The sequence below is a fragment of the Theobroma umbraticum genome, unplaced genomic scaffold (assembly GCF_002168275.2).
Source record: "Theobroma umbraticum cultivar Fairchild unplaced genomic scaffold, ASM216827v3 scaffold_20.0, whole genome shotgun sequence".
NCBI classification, from domain to species: Eukaryota; Viridiplantae; Streptophyta; class Magnoliopsida; order Malvales; family Malvaceae; genus Theobroma; species Theobroma umbraticum.
The window spans coordinates 2,468,989-2,492,331 of record NW_018397266.1 but is presented as its reverse complement, the minus strand read 5'-3'; the positions used below and the strand labels follow the sequence as shown (position 1 = coordinate 2,492,331).

The following is a 23,343-nucleotide window of genomic DNA, read 5'->3' as shown; positions in this document are numbered from 1 at the left end:
AGAAGAGATAGTGTAACTTTGTCATATGCACAGATTATTGAGAGTTTGATGCATTTGATGAATTATACTCGACTTGATATAACTTATGTTATGTGTAGACTAAACAGACATACACAAAACCTTAGTCAAGATCATTGAACTGCCTTGAGTACTTGAGTAAGATGATGAAATATTTGAAAAGTACTATAAACTATAATATTTTATATAATAAATTTTTCGTTGCATTATAAATATATAATGATGCTAACTGCATTATAAGTACCACACAGGGTGAAGGCTTTATGCTGGCAACTTTTTTTAGTCTACCATCCAAAGAACATTACAGTACATCTTTTGTTGAAATAAAGCTTGTGTTCTCCATGCTTTACCATCGTCCTTGATACGTTCGAAATCATATCTTTACTTTACAGAGCTTAGTAGATACGAGTATTATGAATTGAATTTATCATTGAAACACAAGAACGAGTGGACTCGGGCCTCCACCAAGGACATTAACAACCCTTGTCCACGAGGTAATGTACAAGGGAACAAAAATCAGGCTTTGGTGAAAACTACAATCATGAAGAGTTGACAGCTTTAAAAACCAATGTATAGAATTTCAGTACCCAAGAAATTATAGAAAGGTGAATCAAAGCTTTGATTTGTAGGAGCAGATGCTCAATCTGTTATGAGGGGTTCACTGATTTCTAGGAGTTCATTAGAAAGCCCTGTGAAGACGACAGAATCTGTTTCAATAGGCTTGAATTTGACAAGAGCTGAGGGGACCAAATCCTCTTCCTCCAGCGTCCTGGCTTTCTCCCCTGCTGCAGGAAAAGAAGGGATCACCCGCCGTTTAACCATTACAGGATCTAACAGCTCAAACTCCAGGCAGGGTTCTTTCAGTGCTGAGCTGACAAACTGAAGATCAAAAAGAGCACAAATCATATGAAATTCTAACACTTGCGCATTAATTAATTTTATCTGTTAATTGCAGGCATATAAAGCTTCTTTCCTCAACTAAGCACAAAGCTTTATAAATCATATTAAGGTTAGAATTTCTTTACACCAAAAAGGCCTTTCTTTAAGCAATCGAAAGGTAAACAGAAATTTTATTCACAATACTAAGCAATTTATAATAATGCCAAAAGCTCCTAACTGAAGGCCAATTTTTTTAGAATAATATTCATAATACTTTCTTTTTCGGGACTGAATTGCTCAAAATGCTAGGCCATAGACAATTCATGGAATTTAAATCCAGACACATTTTCTAGCCCAGAAACATAATCACTCCACCCTAGAGACACGTGGGGATGGGATCAAAACCACCACCTCCAAAGAACAAAAGCATCAATAAGCAAGAAGCATTTAGTGCAGGATGCATTATGATATGAAACTGAACAAAGTGCAACAAATTAATGCTACACGCAGGATGCACTACTAATAATTAGCAAACTCTTGCAGTAATGCTGTCTCCGCACAGAAAATATGCAAACTTTTCTTTCATGAATAAGATTTTTTATGGAAGAGGTAACATTTCAAAGGCAAGAAAGTTTAGACACGGATTAATAACATTAAACTTTATGCTATACAAATTAATTCTGCAGGAGGAAATCCAGGCATGCCGTGCAAAATGTCATTCAAACAGAAGATGATTCTTCCATTGCCAACAAGAAGTTATTTGAGAATCCAGAAAAATGTTGCTTAATTCAAACCAAGAAAGACTTTATATGGATGAGATGCAAGATCTATGTGAAATTAGATACTGCAGATTCTAGTAGGAGGACTAGACAAAATGTTGTTGCAAGTTGCAACAACCAACTATTCTAATGTTTTGAGAGACCCTCAACTTGCATCTTGTACAACCAAAGTGCAGCTGTGTTTCTTGGCTTGATACTACAAAAGCAAAGTAAGCCAGAAAACTATAACTTGTGGACATGATCATAATCATTTTTGACATTCAACACACCTAGCAGTATATAAAGATACCTGTTAAGAAATAAGGCCTCAAAATTGTTTAGGTATCAAGAAAGTGTTTTTAACTAAATTGAAGAAATTAACAGGAAGTAATATTAACAGTAGACAACACCTAGATGAGGACTAACCTCATATAGAGCGCTAGTTGGCTCCCAAGGAGCAAAAACACCTTGAAGCACCACTCCATCAGGAAACTGGATGCGGATGATTGCTCTTCTATACCTCTTCCTGGCAGCTTTTGCCTGCTTTTCCTTGTAAGATTTAGGGATTAAAAGCTGGGATTCTGCAATCTTTTTCTTTCTCGTATCTGCTTCTCTCTTGAGCTCTTCAACTGATAGGTTATAGAAAGAATCTGGTAGCTCAATTTTTGCTGCTATGTTTTCAGGTACAGAGAAGAAGACCCGGATCTATATTGAGAAAACTCACGTTTTAAGTTATAAATGTATGTAGACAACCTAATAATAATCATTTATACAAATGCAAAAAGTGAAGTCCTGAAATAAATTTTTAAACTTGAAATGCAAAAGAATAGGTTAAATGTAGTAAGAGTACTGAAATACGGTGATAATGGGTGATAAAGCACATCAAATATCTAGATTAACAGTATAAAAACGTGCATAATCACTGAATACCATCATTCAACAAGATAAAAAGGAGAAATCAATAACAGAAAGAGTCACTTATGAGAATCAAATGGTAAAATGACATAAAAGATTAACAAAAACATAGACGTTGAAAGTGAAACAGTTAAATAGAAAGCTATTTGGTCAATTTTCCTATAATTTTTAATGCACAATTTATACCAACCATAGACAAAGGCAACTGTCAGTAACATTCCAGAAGTGTGTCATAACAGCGATTTTATACAGAAAAAATAGATGATTTACCAAAAATATTTTTGTAGGAGCTACATAAAAGAAGCTAGCATCACAACAGGTTTCCCATTTGTTGACAAAAAGCTTTTATTAATGGCCACACCAACAAATATTTTCACCATGTATGCATTTCAATAACCAAATACTACCTGTTCATGTAAGCAAAATCCTGGGAAACACCAGAACCATAACAGAGAGATTCAAACTTTGCATATAAAGGAAAATTTCTATTTGAAAAAAAAAAATTGTACTATTGATACTTGCATGTGTAGACATTGGTAATAAGAGCAAGAACACTCTTCATCTTTTCTTTTCATTTTGTTTTCTAGTGGGGAGGGGAGGTTCAAATGTAAATAATTATGTCAGCCATGCTTTATTGCATCCTTGCTTCAACAAGGTTCAAAGAAACTTGTATGTAAACCAATACAGAAATGAACAATGTGAACATGCAGCCTGCATTGCATCCCGTAATCTAGAAATATGATGACCTGACACGTATAAATATATCAGCAACAAATATACTATCCAAGTCTGTAACAGGAAAACATATTCTACCTTATTCCACCTAAGTTTATGCAACATAATAATCAAGCAGAATGGTATTGGTTGGGTATCAAACAAAAGAACTCAAGTATGCTAGTGATGCAGCAAGGTAGCATGTGGAATTAAGATGATACTCTTGTCTAACATTTCCTGCACTTTGCAACAGTCTTAATCCACAATCAGACACTTTCAAAAGAGAAAAAAAATCCATCATTAATGTCTAGAAAGAAAAAACATATGAGCCCAGCCACACTCTTTTTTCCAGCTATGCTACACTGATATCTCCTAATTTCTCAGGCCTATGAGCCGTATGAGCATCTTGCAGTACCCACATCACATCAATTTGACATTTGTTTTATTGTGGCTCAGTTTTACTAGGATACTTGACTTTATATGTGTTAAAGCTGTATTTAGCCATTCACCAAGGAAACTAATAAATAAATAAAGTCAATCAAACATTACTAGGATATTATAACCTGCATATAAATGGCTTTGTTAAATAAAACTAAGGCTTCTTCTGCCATTGACTTCCAGCCTCAAAAAGTAGGTTTCATGTCCTGTTTCCCTTAGGATGCAAACCAAGCTATTCATGACCTACTTGTACTCAATCACTAAATACATAGACTAAACTTGGTTGCTCTCTAGTTCCAATAGCCTCTTTAGCAATCGAAATCAATAATCAAGTTCTAGTTGACTCCTTATGAACTCAAGCTACTTCCAACCTTAATCAAAACATTTTAAATATGTTTCCTATGATGAATATCATATTTACCTATCATACTCTTCAAATATGGTAATTCAGTTGAGTATATTGTAGAGCATCAACACTGAATCAAGTTCAAGTTCAATTTTGAGCAGTAAGATTTAGAGTTGAAGATTAACTGTCTACAACCATAGTTTCCCACAGTAAAATTGCTTTATTGTCATCTTTTCTGCTATATTCTGAAGGGCAACAGTTACCGTTGAGAGGTACCACGTATCTGGTGCTCCTTACTTTCCCTTCATATTGATGGGGAAATTTGTTAAAAAAACATTAACTGACACTGCAAAAAATTTACGAGGGTGCACTATGGAGCAATGAGCACTTCAATACATATGATCCACTATTCACCACTTTATCATGGGGATCAGTTGACTTTCATAAAGATGTTGACAGGTGAAATATTGCCATTTAGTGCTCACTATGCACTAAATTTGCGATAAAATCCAAATAAACTGTGCAATCAGGTGCAGGATGCATAGACCCTTACAGTTTCAATTGTATCATATCTCTCCTTGTACAAAATTTTATGCAAATGGACCCTTGATACCGGCTAACCAAAAGCACTTCTATAGTTTATTGCCTACCTCGGATTACATTTGTTACCTATTAACACTTTATTCCCTTTTAATATTATCATTGTTCTGCTGATCTAATAAAAAAATTATCATAGTTCTTAGTAAAAAAAGTGGAGGTTTGGATTTGTTTTTCACCATCTTTATAGTTTCTTCTATATCAATAATGATCAGTCCATACTCATATTTATTAATTTGAGAGCAGTTAAATTATCTTCACATGTATTTTATTATATATCATCAATTTTTGTCCAAAGTACTCCATATGAGTTATTTATACGCATCTAATTTTGTTTACATGACATAATAGAATTTATAAAAAAAAAAAATGTACTTGAAGATTTACAAAGCACAAGAGGGACACCGCTATTGTTGAAATCGCAGGGAATTATTGCACTTTGCATTACTGTGCACGGAAGCTATTTTGCAATACTTCCTAAAATCAAGTTATTGTGCCTCTGTTTCACTCCAAAAAATGCAAGTCACTAACCGCTTTTCCACATAGCAATTTTATCCTAGCCAAGACTGGAAACAATATTTCTAAATGCATTAAGTAAAGGATTAATAGGCAATCCAGACGCCAGAGAAGACATAAATATTGGGGGAAGGAGGGGGAGGGCTTTTGACCAAAGAGTAAAATACCAGTTAACAATTCATTTACCTGTCTGTCAATCTTCTTTGGTTCAACACTTTCCTCTTTCTCAGCTGGAGCTGTGGAGGGCCAATTCTCACTCTTCCTAAGTTCTTCTATCTTTCGTGGTTCCAATAATGCTATAGCCGTATTAATCAAAGTAATCTGCTCCTCTTTAGGAACCTCCATAACTTCCCACATTTCCCCTCCTTCCTCCTTCAATCTAAATCCAACAAACTCCAACAATTCAACTCCTCCTGCTACCTCACCAATTGCTTCCCTTATCTTTGGATTACTCATCCGAATCTTCCTAAACTTGTCATTCGCAGGTTCCTTAACTATATTCCTCAACAACCTAAGAACCACCTCAACTGACCCATCTGGTGGCTTCCCTGAAAGATATGAACCAACACAAACCTCCAATCCACTTCTACACTCTTCTAACTCATTCTCATTTGACCCCGAAACACCATCACTGCCTTCTCTATAGGATGAATTAGTATTAACACAAGTTTCTACATGTATAGACACCTCTTCCTCAGACCTATAAGAAGCACCGCAAACTGGACATTCAAACACATTTAAAGTGAACCCATTTTTCGACACTTTGCTAGAAGTGATCAATGAGTCATAAGGATCAAATCCATTTCCCGTTTTGCGAGCTGGTTCAGGATTATTGATAGAACGGGGCTTATTTTGATCAGAACTTGGTGGTTTTAAAGGCATAGAAGGCTTAGAATTTGAAGAAGAAGAAGAAGAGAAAGGCTTTGGAGTGGGAGTTTGAGTTTGGGTGGGGCGGTTAAGGCTGGGGTTAACAGGTCCAGATGAAGAGGAACCCAATACTCTACCTTGCCCCTTGAATTTACCAGATGAAGAAGATGATGATGAAAATTGGGTGTTGACTTTCTTCATGAACCCCTTCCATTTATCTTTCATCTCATCCATATTCCTTTTCTGGGTATTATGCTCTTGGTTTGAAGCTCTAAATTTAAGTAATAACAATAATAATCAACAGAAAAAATATAGATCAAGAATCAAGAACAAAAAGGGTGACAGGTTTATCTGCAAAACCAAAAAAGGGTTGGTTTAAGAAGCTTGGGAGAAAGATCGCAAAGAAATCGCAAAAGAAAAAGGAGTTTGTTTTTGTTATGCCAAGAAAGAGTTTGTTGTTATTAGTTTTACCTTGGAAGATCAGAAGAGAAGCGTCAGCAGCTGGCAGACGACTTTGCTTTTTGTCTGCAACATTAAGATGAATATTATTGGCGGTTGGAATTTGGAACTTCTTGCATCCATGGGAGACGCTGAATTGTTAGAGATTCGATATACACGCTGTTCAACTGCGTCAATCTCGCCAGTTAATCCCATAAGATCCCGCCACGTATATGGGCCCACTTTTTTGTGTTCCAGCCCTATAGGCATTGGCCCCTGGCACTGGTGGGTTTATATATCGAAGTTTACAGCAGTTGACCACTGCAGCAAGCAAGACTCCGTTTATATATATATGAGCATGTGCAATAGCCCAAAGGGTTAAGTTTTGAGTAAATAAAGTTGGAAGAAATCGAAGAAATAAAGCTTGAGTCAAGTTTTAGCTTTGAATCATCCCCTAAAAAAGGGATTTGAAGGAATAAAACGCTTGGAAAGGAAAACATTTCTTGATCGACAAAAAATGTCTTCCGTTGAAAGGAAAAACATGAAAGAATCTTGCCAAACCAATTTCCCTCAACGTGTTCAAAACACGTTAGCGCCTACAATCCTCCCTCTTTCTTTCTCTCCTTCCTTCTTTCGTGTCTCCCTGGTTTGACTTCAAGGGGGCGTTTGATTCGTTGCATGTGAGACACCTCCTTTCCAATTTAATTGAACGTAAAGACATCCCAACGTTTGGTTTAAAACAAAGCTCCAATGAATGTGTTCCGTTTGCAATGTGCTTACATTGATCAATGAGGATGTGATTTCCATGGAGAAAGTTAGAACTTTTCTTTTCCCAAATTGTCCTAGCCCTAGCCCAACCCTTCTCTTCCTCCACAACGTTGTCGTTACTAATGATGGTTTTAATCTTGCAAAAACACCTAAAACAGCTTCCCCTGCTGGTTCTAGGTTTCTGATATGTGTTGCTGCAAATTTGTTTTGGGTTTGGTTTTGTTTTTATGATATCATACTTCTGGTTTGTGGCTGATGGTGACTATTTGTATATTCATGTGCATTGTGAGTGTTAAAAACGTACAACTAAAAGACTTTGTACATTTGAGTTAGGGTTTGACTTTTGTGCCTGGTTTTCGTTGTCAAACTATGACAGAGCATTTGTATTTTTGAAAGATTCTCTACTTGACGAATGAAATTACAAACTTTTGAAAACAAATGCTGTTGAAAATCAAGAAACGAAATTTTTTTATGTAAAAAAACTCAACAAAAATTGCTAGTTTTTTCTATTATTTAGTGTTTAAACTAGATTTGGGTTAATTTAATATGAACTTATTAGCTTGAATTTTATTGATTTAATCTATTTTTTGTTTTTTATATTATTTTATATATTATTAAAAGTATTTGCTATATATTTTTTGTAAAATAATGAACCAAATAAGTTCAAAAACAAAAAAAAATTAGAAACCTCTTTAAAAATATGTTTTTCTTTTTATTCTTGTAATAATTCTAAGCATTGCTACAAAAAAATAATTATTTTTAATATTTTATGTATTGATAGTAAAAATAAAAAGCTAATAACTTCACATATTTTAATATCTAAATAATTAATATTCAGATAGTATATAATTTTTTCATGTTATTATTTATTCTTTTAAAAGATAGAATTTGAAAATTTTAAAAAAAATATAAATGTAATTTTCCCAACAATCATATTTTTTGTTATTATCATTTTTTATTATTATACCAAACACTGCAAATTTATATTTTTAACGATTACATTTTCAACAATTATATACCAACAACCACATTCCTTACAAAATATCCAACACCACCAAGAGATCCTTTTCTTTGCTTTCTTTTTGGGTAAATGCCAAGAGAGGTTTCTTACACTTCTTTTCTCCTTTTTCCGTTTTATGCTTTGGCCCAATGCCAGTGCCAAGAGGAGCTACTTGCAGTTTTGAGTCATTGACTTTCCACTGACCTACCCTTTGCAGCCCCAGTTATATTGTTATGCTTACATCCATCGACTTTCCCATCGATTAGCTTTCAGCACCATGTATATGTAGGCGTTCTGTTTAGCACCTTGCAATCCTCTTTTGTTTATTTGGAGTCTAAATCCAGCTTTCTGCCGCACTAAGTCTTCAGAAGAGGATATGAACACGAAAGGTGTTGATGGTTGTGTTAGGGAGAGAGGAAATGGAGGCCGGCAAGAGAACTAGTCAAGCCCTTTCCTGCCTTCTAGCCGCAGCCTTGTTGCTCACGTACTAGGCTTTCCGATTACTGATTAGCCATATACCCGAAAATAGAACCGTTGAAATATGCTCATTTCACCATATTCTAGGAGAACTTGCATGATTAGGAGTAACTGAACAAAGATCATTTCTGTCTTTGATCTGGCAGATAGCTAATCAGAGAAAACATTATGTTTGTTCCTTCGCCTGGGGATAATTCTGCTGTTTGAGGTTTAAACATTTGCTCACACCGCTGGGCAGTCAAGCAAATTCATCCATAGATACAAAGGGAGTAACCAGAGTTTAAAATAATTCAAGTGTCGTCACAGACCAAAAGAAAAAAAAAAACAAAACAAAACAAAAAAGGTCAAGAAGTTAATCAGGAGCTTTGGGCTAAAGGTTCAGCACCCAGCCTTAAAGCCTTGGGCAGCTGCTGTCCTTCCAGTAAGTAGTAAATACCGAGTTCTACTCGGACCAGTAGCTTCAAAATCGTTGATTCCAATATCATAAATGGACTAATATAAGGGTACAAGATGGATTTGGGGGCAAACAAAAAGGGAAAGTTCATTTAGAGAAACAGAGCTTATGGCATAAAATTTCCAGCTAACCAGGTGAAACGCCTGACTACCATCTGGATTGAAAAGATACAATACAGCCATCTTCCCTGTTTCAAATTCATATTTGAACCATTTCTCTAGGTGACATACCTTTGATATGATAAACCTAGATTCCTCAAGATTGAAACTACAACCTGACTAAAACAAGCTTCTTCCCCTAAAATTTTATGCACTCCCCATTACAAACATTGGTTTTTCATTTCTTAGACTGAGCATAAGATGACAGAGGAGTTAGTCTTTAACCCAATTCATTCATATATAACCTGCAATATTAATAATTTAACAACAATCCTAGCATTTGACTCTGTAATTATGCATGGTCTTTCTCTTCAAATGAGGAGCGGTTGAATCCCTTTTTCCTAATAAAAAAAAAAGTTATTTAACAACTAATGACATTGCAAACATTTTTTTTTCCCTTTATGCATCTTCAAACTAGCCACATATCAGACATCTCTTTTACATCTTTTAATATATATGTTATCACCTATTTAACAAAACAAGCAACTTAATTGTAGAACACAGGAATTTGACTGAACTTCTAACAAGCCCTTCCTGGTCTCACCACCACTCTCACCACGTAGGCTACAAGATGATTCTAATGAACGGAATTGAAGCCACAATAACCAACACCTCAGTTCGCATAGTGCACCTATAGCACTCTACATTTCTAAAGCACTACAACAGGCACCATTTCTTTGAACTTTTTAAATAAATAAACCTATGTTGAGCAGAAAACTGAAAAGAATAAAGCGTTTAAAGAGGTACTCTCCAAGCAAAGTCAGAAATATTATCAATAGAAGAAACATATCAGAAATAAATTATGAAATAGCTAAGAGTGTTTTTCCTAACACATCTATTCATTTTTAACACAAATATGTTAAGAAGTACGAAGCAGAAAGCAACAAGAATACAAAGCCAGACACGAAAATGACAACTAAGAATTGCCCAATGACAACCACATCAGAGTTCTTTTCTTAGATCATTGATGATATAATAGGGGCTTGAATCATCCATAACCTATTTAAACTTCAACCAGAGATTCAGCTTGATTTCTCAGCAAGAAAACTTGTTTCAACTGGCGGTAAATCCATAACCTAGCAGTGACTGAACTTCGTACTACAAATAGTGCATGAATAATCCTCCACAAAAGTCACAATTTGTAGCCAACCTTTTGTAAAAAAACTAAGGTTCAGTGGAAGCTACATTGCCAAATGCTAACTTGCTCTTAATTGAAAATTGCAGGAAGAAAAAAATTACTAGAGGTTCAATTCCAACTCCAAAAGCAGCTTTCGATATTGAATTAAAACAAACTTATAACATAGCTGTACTCTGGAACCCTAAGTTTTTATCAAATCAAAAACTTAAAACCAAAGATGCAGCAGTAACAACATCTAATTCTTATCACATGAATCCTCCAAATGATCCAGACACATCAGAGAGGAAATTTTAACAAAAGATCGTAAAAACCAACATACACAGTTCTCAAACTAAGCACTTATCTCAGTCGCGATTTTTAAGCCTCTCGACGCGCTGATTCAACTGCTCGATCTTAACAACAAGGTTGGTAACAGAGTAAAGAAGCCAGTAGAAGATAAGAGCGGTGGCTATGAGAAGCGCGTTGCGTTGGCTCTTCATGATGGATTTCTGGTGGCGAAGTTGTTCGGAGGGAGTGCAGGAATCGCCTTCGCAGTGAGGGCGCGTCTCGTATTTCCAGTATATATCCATCAAAAGGAAAAGGCAAAACGGCACCACCGACAAGAACGGTTTGAGGAGGTTGCGTGTCACGGCGATCAAACCCTTGCGGAGTCCGTCGAGGCCCGGGATTGTTAGGAGGAGCACCATAATAGCTTCAGCACCCGCGGCGTAACCTAGCACAACCCATTCTAGAGCCATTTTTTCTTCTTTTTCTGGGGTTTGGGGTAAATTGTTAGATCTGATTCGGACTAGGGAGGGGCTTTGCGGTTGAAGGGGTCCGGTTCTTGAATGTGCTTTTCTTAGCGAGGAAGGAGGTGCGGAGAAAAATGAAGAGGGAACGGGGGGCACGTGGAGTGTTGTCTGGGTGTAACGCGTATAGATGGCCGTTTGAGAGGGGTTTGGGCTTTTGTTGAATTGGATTTGGCCCAATACAAGCCCAATTTTATTCTACCGCTGATGTACAATCGGGCCAAACTAGATGATTTCTCGCTCATATGAAGGCCAAGAATGTAATTATTAAGAAAATAATTGTTAGATATTAAATTACTAGATATTAAATTACTAGATATTAAAGTAATTGCAAACAATTGTAGCATATCAATTGTAGCTAAAAAATTGCCATTCATTAAATTTCTAAAAATGTTTCAACAATCCTAATACCAAGCGCTCTCTAAGGCTATTTGAATTATAGAATGAATCAATGATCAAGGCTATTAATCTCAGGCATTTGGTATGTTTTTCCACTTCAATTTAAGGTTAAATAATGAATTTCATGTTTTTTACTTTTGCCCCCTTTATATATATATATATAAATACTACCTTGGAATTGATAAATTTTATCCTGGCTTAGAATGAACAACATTCTTATCAGTAGAAGAAAGCTGAGAAGGTGTAAAGATTTGAGTCCATTGTTATCAGCAAATTCCAGCTTTGGATTTTGGTCTCGACTTGAAGTGGATGTGCAAATGCAATTGCCAGTGAACGTTAAATAGAGTGATGTTATGGGCCGTCTTATGCAATTTAGAAGGAAGCTGAGGGCCTGAAGGGGGAAGCTTCCAGACTTGAGAGCTTCCCTTGCCAAGTAAATAACATGGGCTCTTAAATATATGACTGGCCAGCATTTTGCTTATTTTTTAGCATAAGACTACAGTTTCAATGGTTAAAGTTTAAGATTTTAAGTTGAACAAAAATAATCTTATTCAAAGGGTTAAGGAGTGAAGTTTACTCCATATATGCGATACGTATATATTGCATCTGTATTCTCTTGTTTATCTTTGGATCAGTTCGATGTTCACTAGGCATTAATTTGTATGGAGATCCATTCCACTTGTTCTTGTTTATTATGCTTTCACTAACAGATGCTTGCATTGGGTGGCGAAGGAACATTGGATCTGAAATTATGCTTATGAGGATTCTCCAACTTCGAGCATCAGTTCACTAGGGAATCAATTCCTATGAAAGCTTCATTTGTTTGTAATTGGTGGGACTTAGTTGCTGCAAAATGCTTAATTGCACAGCTAGCTCACCTTCAAATTGTTTCTGGCCTAGTCTACTTATCCTGTTCAATTATTCTGATTATAAAAAAAAAAAAATGAGGATTATGGTTTTCATTTTGCCAATCATGGGTAAACATGTACGTTACTAATTATCTTCAAATATGAATTTGACTGATAAAGAAAGTTATGTTAATATCAAAGAAGAAATTTTAAAATATTTAAATTGTAAGTTTAAGTTTCGTGATTATGTTTGAAATAATATTATCTTTTTAATTAATTGGACTTTGAATAGAGTAGTACTTTAAATCCAACCAACCTGGATCACAAGGGAGGTCTATAATTTTAGGGGAAGATAATTAATTAGAAACCTAACCAGCCAGCTGCCGTACTTCCATTATTTTCCTCGTCACTTTGATGGTCAACGTCGCTCCAGAAGGCTCATCTCAGTTCTCATTGGTGCCACACGTTTACATTAAAAATTGCAATGATCCTTTGTTTCACATTGACAAACGATTCCTACTTCGTTGTCTAGGTTCAGCGCCTCCTTTATTTTTAGGTATGAAATATCCGAAGTGATCATATTGAAAAAGTCATAGAAACTTGTATCTCTACTTACCCCAAAAGATAATATATGAGAAAGGGATTCCAGTAGCTTCTTAGTCATCGTCATTGCTACTACTTTGAATCATTATTTTTTCAAACCTAAACCTGCATGTTCAAAGGACGACTAGCCATCTTGACCACAAGTCCATGGACCATCTAATTTGGAGTCGCTCCAGTCTGGCTCTGCTAATGTTTAGCATTTTTCTAGTGGATTACTTGATAAGAAGTATACCAGCAGTCAAACTGAGAGTTTTTCTTTATCCTTCTGATATTCTTGAAATCAACTAATGGGGAGAGAGACACCCGGTTTCCAACTTGGTTTTTCCCAGACCACGTTGAGGAATAAAATGGGAAAGGAGCTCAAAAGCTTAAGGACAGAAACTAAAACCTCACATCATTTTTCCATAAAGAAGAAGTCTTGTGGGGGACTGGAAAAAAGGGCATGAGGTTAGGCAATTTGACATGTGTAAAGTGACACACTTTTTGCGGTGAATGATTAAGCCATAAGTTAATGCAAAATATCGACAGATTATATGCAGCCAAGGGCAAGAGATGAAAATGATGTTCAGCAGATTCTCTAGAGCATTATATGTTTTACTAGTTGAATACTCTTTTTCTAATTAGCCTTCCTCAATTTGTCACACCTTTTGTCACTTCGATTACCCATCTTTTTTGTGTCTCTCTTTGTTAAAGCTGGTCATTATCTAATTTCTCCTCTGGGAATAAACATAAAGGGACAACAATTATAATCCAACGCATGAATCCTTTCAGCAATATAAGAGTCCCCACTTTCCATCTATTTTTTTAATAGCCCTGGGTTATGAAAAAAGAGATAAAAAATAAAGGAATGGAGCCAAAGGAGTGGATTGGGACAGAAAAGAAATTACATGGTGCCAAAGGGTTATTAGAATGGGACAGAGAACAAAACTCTTCTGATAAAAGCAAAGCCAAATTGGATAATGGATGAGAGAGATAATTCAAAGCTAATTCATGAATATTACCCTTAATTATTGGCCTTGAAACAGAGGGAATATTGTCTTAATCATTGCTCATCAGAGGATCATTACATATCTAAAAAGGCAAAAAACTTTGATTGTCCTTGGACACTAGACTAGATAGGCTTTGCTTAGACATTAGTGGGCATATGGGATGCCTGAAACAAAGTTGAGTTGATATAACTATAAAATTTGCAGAAACCTGAAGATTGAACTGTCCATGTATCTCCTCTCAATTTGACCAGGCATCAGTTCTGATTGATAATTTGAGTACCACTCTAAAATGATTTCACACATCTATTCACTGGTGCACATAAGGCTATGTCTTGCATTTCTTTTCCATATATTTAGAGAGACCTAAACAAGAGAGCATCCTATATATATTTTCATTTCCTTCAATATGCTTTTATCAGACACCTCAAAATGGATATTAGTTGACCATTTAGCTGTCGGAAGCCCTTGCTTGCACGTTTCTCCTCCTCAAAAAGTTAGGTTTAACATCCCATTGTTAAAAAAAAAAAAATACCCATTGATAACAGTGTTTTTGAATTGGAGTAATATTTAATACTATAAGATTACATAAAATGGAAGTGGAGGCAAGTAGTGTTGGCAAATACAGAGCAAATTGAACATTGAATTAACAGAAGTTTAATAAACAAGTATACTATAGTCTAAAGTATAGATGAATTCAAGCTTTGGCAAACAAAATATACTGGAAAGTTAGCAAAAGCTCTAATAAGACCCAACAAAATGCACTAACTACAGCACCACAAAGAGCACTTTTTTCACAAAAGTGTTTACTAATTATACACTCAGAAACAAGGTAGCATGGTTAAAAAGCTCAAGTGGGGTGTGGGCATTATTAGAGTCTTTAGGCTTTTTCCATCATCATTCTGCAACTTTCTTTTCACTTGTTTCAAGGTACCTGTTTCCATAAACATCTTTTCTATCAACCCCATTAATTTGAGATCTTCTTTAGAGGGAGCATGAAAGAAACATCAAGGAAAAGAGATGGGAGGGAGAAGGAGAGCGAGAAAAGTCAAAGACCACAAAAACTAAAGTGCAGCTAAAGGTCCACCCGGAGCAAAAACAATTTACCAGATGCAGAGGTTTACATGATATCCTGAAATTGTTTGTTTATTTACCACCTGCAATATGAAACAAGGCAAAAAGAAAGTGAGAGGATGGGAAACTTCAAATTTTGCAAAAGCAACAAAGCAAAAAGGAGAAAGAAAAGCGGAAAAGAACAGAGCAACAGTGGAGCTTAGTCAATTTACCTTTCCCTTTCTCACACACTCTCGATAAGAATGATACAAATACTATGATCAAAGCAACCCCAGCAATGAGCCCGATTAGAATTGCTAGTGTCTTCTCGATCTCATCATCATCATTATTAGTATCTACATTCACAAAAATTTGGAGGAAAACATCAGAAATTGCTTTCATGCACAATAATGAACTCAATAATTGAAATACCATAGTTGTTAGAATCTTTTAAGGCTGATACCAATTATATATCCATGATAATCTACACATGTTCCTTCCATCAGAGATGCCTAAGTTGACTGCTTTCATTACATCAAATTGGCTGTTCAACCTCATCGACATTGAATGTCGTTGGTTTCAAACTCATAGACTGTTTGATCACGAGAAATATCATAAGGTGGAAAGAACAAAAGGCTTGCTTTTTTTTTTTTCAATTATTGAAACAAGATTCTTTTCCTTACTATCTAGCATATATAATTATTTGATCGAACAACTTTGCTTCGTTTCTTAACAAATTTGGATCATTCCTACTAAATATAAATTCATGTCATTATGTTACACGATAAAAAGATATATTTTATTTTAAAGTGTCTAAAAATTAAATTTTAAAAAAATTCTAATAATTGAATACAAAATTTTATCTTAAAAGTTTCGAATTGAAATATTGAGCTAAGTAAATTATGGGCGTTATATAAGCTAAAATTATTAGTATAAAAAAATCTACTAATTAAAATAAAAAAATTCATGTATGATTATTATTATATTATTATATTGAGGTTGTCGGGGGAGGGGTGTTGGGGACATTGGATTCTGCTTGATTCCTAATGGGACATTAATTCAAAAGTGGGGTCTTATTGGCCTCAACTACATGCAGAATTATACTAGTATTAAGGTGCTCTTACAGGTAACTTCGTTGTTAATAGAAGAAAGCTAAGGCACTTTGACAATTTCATCTAATTAGTCATACATGTATAAGATGCTCCAGCAAAGGACCACTATATATATAGAGAGTAAAGTACATAAGAATTCCCATATACAATTCATCAACATCATAGGGTCTTTCTTGTCCTTTTACTTTTACCATGGTTATCAAATAGAAAAATTTCAACCCATGATCTCATACCCTCTTGTGATCAAACACCTATACATATATATATATATATATATTTTCCACTGCTCCACCAAGTTAATTAAAGAAACATGGAAGGCATTAGAGAGAATAAACACCCAATTCCAATCTCACACTAGAAAGGAAAGAAAATAAAAGAAAACAGAAGTTTAGAAATTTACAAACATCTTGAATAATTTGGACTTTTACCAAGATAACCATGCAATTCACACTTATTTACATTTCACATGGCATGAAAATGGAAACCCCAAAATTATTCAAGAATGTCTAAAAGGTAAATTTCATGCAAACTCACACTAAATTAAACCCAAAACCGAAAAGAACAAAAAGGAACGCAAAAGATGAAGAAGAACCACCATCCAAGAGATGGCGAAGCCGCTTACCCTTTTCCCCGTGAGAGTGGTCTCCACCTTCCGAGTACCGCGCGTAGCACTTGGCCAAGTACACGTCACCCCACTTGGCTGCCCCACACTCAGTTTTGAGCCGTCCAGTTGCCTCCGATAAGCAATCTTGGCACTCGCTCGGACTCAAATCACCTACACACTGAGCCACACCCTGTATATCCCCTGACCCGCCAACCCGAAACGGCTTGTAGGTCCCATCACTTGCTGCCAAGTAACCCAACACCGCATCACGCCGAGTCAACGCGTCCGAGTATGACGAAATCAACGGCCCACATTTTTTCACAACCACAGTCTTGTCCTCAACACCCAAAAAGGTTATATTATCATATTTAACGAAACACCCTTCGAGTTGCAACGCGCCACCCGTTGAGTCAAGGCAAATAGTGCCGAGTTGACTCACTGCTTTAGCAACACAGCGGCCACAGTCCCCGTTGTTGAGGTCACCACGGCACTGGAAGAGGCCGTAAACGGTGTCCTGAGAGGTGGAGCCTGGCATGGTGAAGTTGTTGTAGGAGGAGAACATGGCTGAGTTGACTAGGGAAGTGAGTATCGAGTTGACGTTGAACTCATAAGGTGAGCCTGACATGTATTTCAGCTGTGAGCATCCACCGAAAACGAAGGAATCAGTAGCTGAATTTGATGGGGCTATGAAGATTGATATTACGAGAAGAAGAAGGAGAAAAAGCAACGTTGTTTTCGTGGCTAAAGCCATGGTTGAGATATTGAGAGGAAGAGAGGGAGAGAGAAACAGAGAGAGAGAGAGAGAGAGATAAAAAGAAGGGTTTGAAAGAGAATATAGAAAGGAAAGTGAGAGATGGCTTAAAGAACAGGCTATCAGATTATGAAAACAGATAGATGATTCACTGTTTTGTGTGTGAGAGAGAGAGAGGATTGTTGCTTTGAGGGGAATTTACGTAAGGAAGAGACTAGCTTCATATTTCAACATGAGCTTGCATATATGATTGTTTTCCTTTTTTACTTTTTTTTCTTTTTTTTAAATTGCTTTGAAATATTGTTTGTTATAATGATTATTGAATCATTTTTACCAACTACCTTAACTAATGAAATAAATTAATCATTATGGAGGATTTATATTACATGGACTCTAAAATATAGGGTATTTAACGCATTACATCATCTTTCTCTATAATCTGTTATATTAATTTTAGATTTTTTCATGCTTTTTAAATATTATATTTGTATTAATAATAAAATATCCCAAAAAATACTACAAGACGTGTATATTATAATAAAATAAAGAGTTCATGTAATAACATAGTACGTACATTGACAATCGTATTTTAAAAAATTGGAACATGAGGCAAATTATCAGTATTATTAGCAATGGTTTAAGAAGTAATTACAGAGTGATAATGTTGTGTATGTTTTAAATTTTGTTGGAAAAAGACTTGCTGTTGGATTAGGAATCATTGAAGATGGGTATTGACTAATGAACTAATTGGCTCAGTATTGGTGACCTCGAAGTCAGATGTCAGTTGAGGGACCGGTAATGGTTGACCATATTACATCAAGGATGGTCCGGGACTAATGTATGGCTCCTGCAGTCTAATTCATCTATCAAAATCAACTCCATTTGTGATTACAATCAATCGCTTAAATTTCAGTTGGATGAGTTTAGTTTAATGAGTTGGAAAAAAGTAAGATATAAGCGCATATGCACAGACACATATGTATATAAAATTAATGAGATTAATATTATTATAAAGATTACAATAGAAAACGATGCAAGGGATTCTTTCATGTAGTTCCAGAATATATTTCAAAATAGAAAATTTAAAGTTTCAAAAAATTTGATTAGAAGGTGAAAAGAGGGAGATGGCCCCGAGTTTGTATTTTGGCTTAATACAGGTTCTTTTATACACACCATTAAGTCTCTTATTATTAAACTCTAAAGATAATTGTAAGTATGTTTTTACTTTTCAAAAAAAAAATTGTAAGTATGTTTTTCTTAATTGAAATATCTAAAATTGTTTGAAATTGTACTGTTTAAGAAGTAATTTTACTTCTCAAGAATGATTTTTCCTAGGTAAGCATTTAGATTTGGCTAGTTGATTTTGCAAAAGAAATAGCAAGTGGTGCATTACAAGGCTGAAAAGAGAATTAAGCACTACGATTTCTGTGGGCAACAACTATCATATATGGGACCTACCGCATTGTCAAATTGGAGTTTAAGTTAAAATAAACAAGAAAGCTCTCTCGAAAGGAAGCTTTTAGAAAGAAGTATAATTTTATTGTACTGATTTTACTTTTAAGATTATCATCATGATTTTATTATAATCTTGATTTTCAGTTCATTATGTTTGTAGATGTCTAGTATTGTCTTACAATACGAGAATAACGCAGAACAATTATGTCATACGAGAAACTGAAAGTAATTTAAAATATGTAAGGGGGTCATTGAGTTATTTTCACATTTGGGATGTTTTTAAAAGTTTAACTTGATGGCTCAAATATAGAGGTAGATAAGAAAACTTCTCTTAACTTTTTTTGCAGTACATATGCTTTACCTTTTTCTTCTTTTTTAAGAGTGTATGCGAAGTATTATCAAGTGTCACTACTCCATTACCGAAAACTTATGCCCGCTGCCCAATTATGTGCTCATTCTCTTAACATCCAATAAACTATTCTTTAATGTGCTCTTCTCATAGTAAATGTGCTCTTCCTATAACAGATATATTCTTTTATGATTAAACGTGTTTTTTAAAAGTACTTTCTTTCTATCAACTACCACTCTTATTTAGTATAAATATAAGAGTTTGAAAGTTGGGAGGCAATCAAAAAATAATAAGAAACTCAATAGAGATTACTCTCAAAACTCTCTCAAAGCTTCCCCCAAATATTCTCTCTACTTAGCTCTTTTAACCCACTTTGCTCCACCACTTTCTCTACCTTTTCACATTCTTCACCATTTGCCACTAAAGCACTTACGCTTCAAGGATTGCTCCAATCTTCCTCTCTATCACCTTTAGTGTATTCTATTTTACTTATTGCAACATGTTCTCTTTCCTTACTAGAATAACCCTCTACATTTTGGTGACTCCTTCTATTTTACTTGTTACAACATGTTCTTTCTCCTTACTAAAAAAATCCTTTACATTTTGGTGACTCCACTAAAGAGGAGTGATTGCATTAAGTAAAAAAAAGTTACCAAAAAATTTCTTTGTTAGTAAAAATGGAGAGTTTTCCCAACAACCAAGAAACGCTCGTCCTCAGTTTGCATCCTCAATTGCCACAACCCCTCAACCTCAACCCTTCCCACCTCATAATGGCAAAAATGCTACTAACATGGTCAACAACATGAATGGAAACCCACTCCTCAATATCACCAATCCCTCTATTGTTGGCAATCTTGTCATCGCAACTCATTTAACCAATGCTCAAAGCTTCGTCACAAAGGAAGAGCCAAAAAAGTTAGTCGATTAAAAGAATAAGAGTCTTAACAGGGCCTAGAACAACTCTTTTTCCACTTATCCATGATATGTATATGATTTTTAGTATTGATTATTTCATGTATTCAAAATTTGACATTTGCAAGAAAAAGAAAAATTTATATTTCAGTTGCAAGCTTTTTATTCACATGATGATTAAGCACCCTAATAAGAAATAAGGAAATACAAGTGAAGAAGTTTTCAAGCATAGGAGGTCCTAGTAAAGCAAACCAATTGTATCCAAATTGACACGCCACTCTATAAGAAGAATATAGGTAAATAAAGAGTGAGTACCTATCCGCACCTGAATTAGTCATCTCAATCATAAAAGGCAATTGAGAGGTATGAGTCCACAATAAGAAGTTTAATCCGCATTAGCTTAGTTTTTCAATCTCAAATGGTTGACTATCATAATAAATAATTAGATCATCAAAACCGTTGTTTGATCGCACATCAAGCCTTAGAGTAAATTGATCCACCTCATCCAACACCTCAAGAATGTTGTCTTTGGAAAAGTGGCCATGCCATACCCAAGCTCTATAATCAACTTTTAATGTTTCACTCGTAAAGGAAGACATAGAAGGCTAATGCACATTAGATGTGGGGGCACAACTACGAAATCTCTCCCACAATCACAGTTTTTTTTGCTAAACGTCCCACAATCAAATTTGAATGAATGATACATTCACATAAGTCAAGACTCTATAGCGAACAACCAATTCAACAGTTTTAAAGAGATACAAGTATAACGTTTTACATAGATATCCTAAGTATGCTGAAGTAAAAAGAAAGCTCATGCATTTAGCAATCTGATTGCATAAGGAATAATTGAAAAAGAGATTCCATCATCTTGACAACTTGGGAAGACATATCAAGCCAACCACATGATCAACAAAGCTATTAACTTATAAGTGTGATTTGGATACTTAGGAGGATTACTTTTGCCTTTAAAAAAGAACTTCTTTTAGTAGAGCCCTACCTAGTTGGAGATGCGAGCCATTTTGGAAGCTTTAATTTGGCTCTCAAACAAGTCTACAAAAAACTCCTTGACACTCTCCTCTTCTCTTGAAAGTATGATGGAATGAAAATCGTCTCACCCCAAGTAATAACCATAGTATACGACAAGACACAAGAGGAACTTCACTAGTTTTTCATATTTGCATTTTCTAAGAAAGAAAAGCTACAATAGTACATTTCCTCTTATTTCTAAGAGCAGCTTTAATAGTCTCAATGTAGTGGACTTTTGGCATAAAATGAGTATCGATCATGAGATGAAAAAGCAAAATTCCTACAATTACGAACAATAGACAACCAAATAAGTATTTATGCATTATCATTACTAGCTGCGTATTATTATGCCTTTAAAATTACAGTAATGTTTCATGTTTATTTGGTTATTTTTATCTTTATGCCAAACAAAATAGATGAGAAAATATATACAAATCATTAAACATGTACATAAAAAAACCTATGCTAAGTGTTTCCCAAGTGTATAACACCCAAAGACATCCCAAGTCCGTAACATCTATGGATGTTCTCAAGTGCGTAAAGTATAGGGACATTCTTAAGTATGTAACACAGTGTTCCTAATTACATAATGCATAAAATGTTCCAAGTGCGTAACGCCTAAGGATGTTCTCAAGTGCGAACACCTGGGGCATTCCCAAGTGTGTAATGCTTGGGGATGATCCCAAGTGAGTAATGCATAGTGACGTTCCAAGTGCGTAACGCCCACAGATATTTTCAAGTGCATAATGCATAATGACTTCTAAGTGTGTAATGCCCACAGATGTTTCCAAGTACGTAACACGTATGCACAAAACAACATGTTACAAGATTGCTTCATTGGCTATTTTACAGATATACATATATATATATACATATATATATATATATATAAGCGTTACCTTGCCTTACTTATTCTATGTGCATGACTAAATTACATCTTCTTATTTATGCATAAAATTTTCTTATAAAAATTCTTATGCAAGGGTCAAAATGTAAATGCTTAATTTTGACTAATCATTATTTCTTTAAGTATTGTCTTACAGTATGATAATAATGTGGAACAACCATGTCACATAAAAAGGTAAAAGTTAACTCAGAACGAATGGCATGGTTCACTGAGTTATCTTTATGTTTGTGATGTTTTAGAGAATTTGGTTTGGTAGCTTAGATATGTAGATAGTTAATAGAACTTCTCTTAACATTTCCTTGAAGTATATGCCCTTTAACCTTTCCTCTTTTCTTAAGAGTGCACGTGATGCATTATCAAGTGTTATTATTTCACTACCCAAAACTTATGCCCACTACCCAATTACGTATTCTTTTAACATCCAATAACTTGTTCTTTAACGTGCTCTTCTCATAGTGAACTTGCTTTTTCCATATTAGGCATGTTCTTTCATGATTGAATGTATTCTCCTAAAAGTACTCTCGTTCTACCAATTGCCACACTTATTTATTATAAATATGGAAGTTTGGAAAGTTGGAAAGCAATAAAAAAATAATAAGGAACTTAGTAGAGATTACTCTTAAAACTCTTTTAAAGTTCTCCTCAAATATTCTCTCTAATAAGCGTTTTTTACCCGTCGTGCTCCACCACTTTCTTCACCTTTTCTCATTCCTCATCGCTTGCTACCAAAGTACTTACGTTTTAAGGACTACTTTAGTCTTCCTCTCTACCGCCTTTAGTGCATTGTGTTTTACTTATTGCAACATGTCTTCTTTCCTTACTAAACGAACTCTCTACAATGTTTAATTAGTAATTATTAATCAATGAGGACTTGAAATCATTGTGTTTGATATTACAGTTTCATTTAGTAATCATTAAATTCACTTGTTAAAAAAAATTTTTAAAAATATTTTATTGAAAAATTTAATATTTGTTGTTATTTGAATCAAGAAAATTTTATATCAAAATTTGAAAATACATAACAACTCCAAAATCCAAAAATCATTCAACCAAAATTTCATTTGAA

General features: G+C 34.9%; 3 protein-coding genes across 5 annotated transcripts; all 3 read right to left on the bottom strand.

Annotated features, from left to right (window-relative positions):
* Positions 1 to 226: 226 nt before the first annotated feature.
* On the bottom strand, positions 227 to 7,007 carry PUX2 (plant UBX domain-containing protein 2). 2 transcript variants are annotated; one of them, XM_021437079.2, is made up of 4 exons: positions 6,520 to 7,007; positions 5,368 to 6,319; positions 2,082 to 2,360; positions 227 to 897 (listed from the first exon to the last, which is right to left on the bottom strand). In XM_021437079.2, the coding sequence occupies exons 2-4, from the start codon at positions 6,280 to 6,282 to the stop codon at positions 658 to 660; spliced, it is 1,434 nt and encodes a 477-aa protein (XP_021292754.1). In that variant the 5' UTR covers positions 6,283 to 6,319; positions 6,520 to 7,007; the 3' UTR covers positions 227 to 657. The 2 variants fall into 2 exon arrangements, with proteins under 2 accessions (XP_021292754.1, XP_021292753.1); XM_021437078.2 differs by having other exon boundaries at positions 5,368 to 6,399; positions 6,520 to 7,003.
* A 3,586-nt stretch (positions 7,008 to 10,593) lies between these two features.
* LOC110423612 (uncharacterized) lies at positions 10,594 to 11,359 on the bottom strand. The gene has a single exon (XM_021437880.2). The coding sequence runs from the start codon at positions 11,216 to 11,218 to the stop codon at positions 10,826 to 10,828; it is 393 nt and encodes a 130-aa protein (XP_021293555.1). The 5' UTR covers positions 11,219 to 11,359; the 3' UTR covers positions 10,594 to 10,825.
* A 3,296-nt stretch (positions 11,360 to 14,655) lies between these two features.
* PDLP6 (plasmodesmata-located protein 6) lies at positions 14,656 to 17,851 on the bottom strand. Of its 2 annotated transcripts, XM_021437816.2 has the most exons (4): positions 16,893 to 17,851; positions 15,392 to 15,514; positions 15,213 to 15,262; positions 14,656 to 15,039 (listed from the first exon to the last, which is right to left on the bottom strand). In XM_021437816.2, the coding sequence occupies exons 1-3, from the start codon at positions 17,623 to 17,625 to the stop codon at positions 15,252 to 15,254; spliced, it is 867 nt and encodes a 288-aa protein (XP_021293491.1). In that variant the 5' UTR covers positions 17,626 to 17,851; the 3' UTR covers positions 14,656 to 15,039; positions 15,213 to 15,251. The 2 variants fall into 2 exon arrangements, with proteins under 2 accessions (XP_021293491.1, XP_021293490.1); XM_021437815.2 differs by having other exon boundaries at positions 14,656 to 15,262; positions 16,893 to 17,850.
* Between the last annotated feature and the right edge of the window lie 5,492 nt (positions 17,852 to 23,343).

What these genes read in the sequence shown, in the direction of transcription:
- PUX2 (XM_021437079.2), bottom strand. Translation starts at nt 6,282, where the DNA reads ATGGATGAGATGAAAGATAAATGGAAGGGGTTCATGAAGAAAGTCAAC. An exon ending in CAAAGAAGATTGACAGACAG is followed by an intron (nt 2,361 to 5,367) that starts GTAAATGAATTG and finishes TTCTCAATATAG; the next exon opens with ATCCGGGTCTTCTTCTCTGT. An exon ending in CAACTAGCGCTCTATATGAG is followed by an intron (nt 898 to 2,081) that starts GTTAGTCCTCAT and finishes TTTGATCTTCAG; the next exon opens with TTTGTCAGCTCAGCACTGAA.
- LOC110423612 (XM_021437880.2), bottom strand. Translation starts at nt 11,218, where the DNA reads ATGGCTCTAGAATGGGTTGTGCTAGGTTACGCCGCGGGTGCTGAAGCT.
- PDLP6 (XM_021437816.2), bottom strand. Translation starts at nt 17,625, where the DNA reads ATGGCTTTAGCCACGAAAACAACGTTGCTTTTTCTCCTTCTTCTTCTC. An exon ending in CCACTCTCACGGGGAAAAGG is followed by an intron (nt 15,515 to 16,892) that starts GTAAGCGGCTTC and finishes TTGTGAATGTAG; the next exon opens with ATACTAATAATGATGATGAT.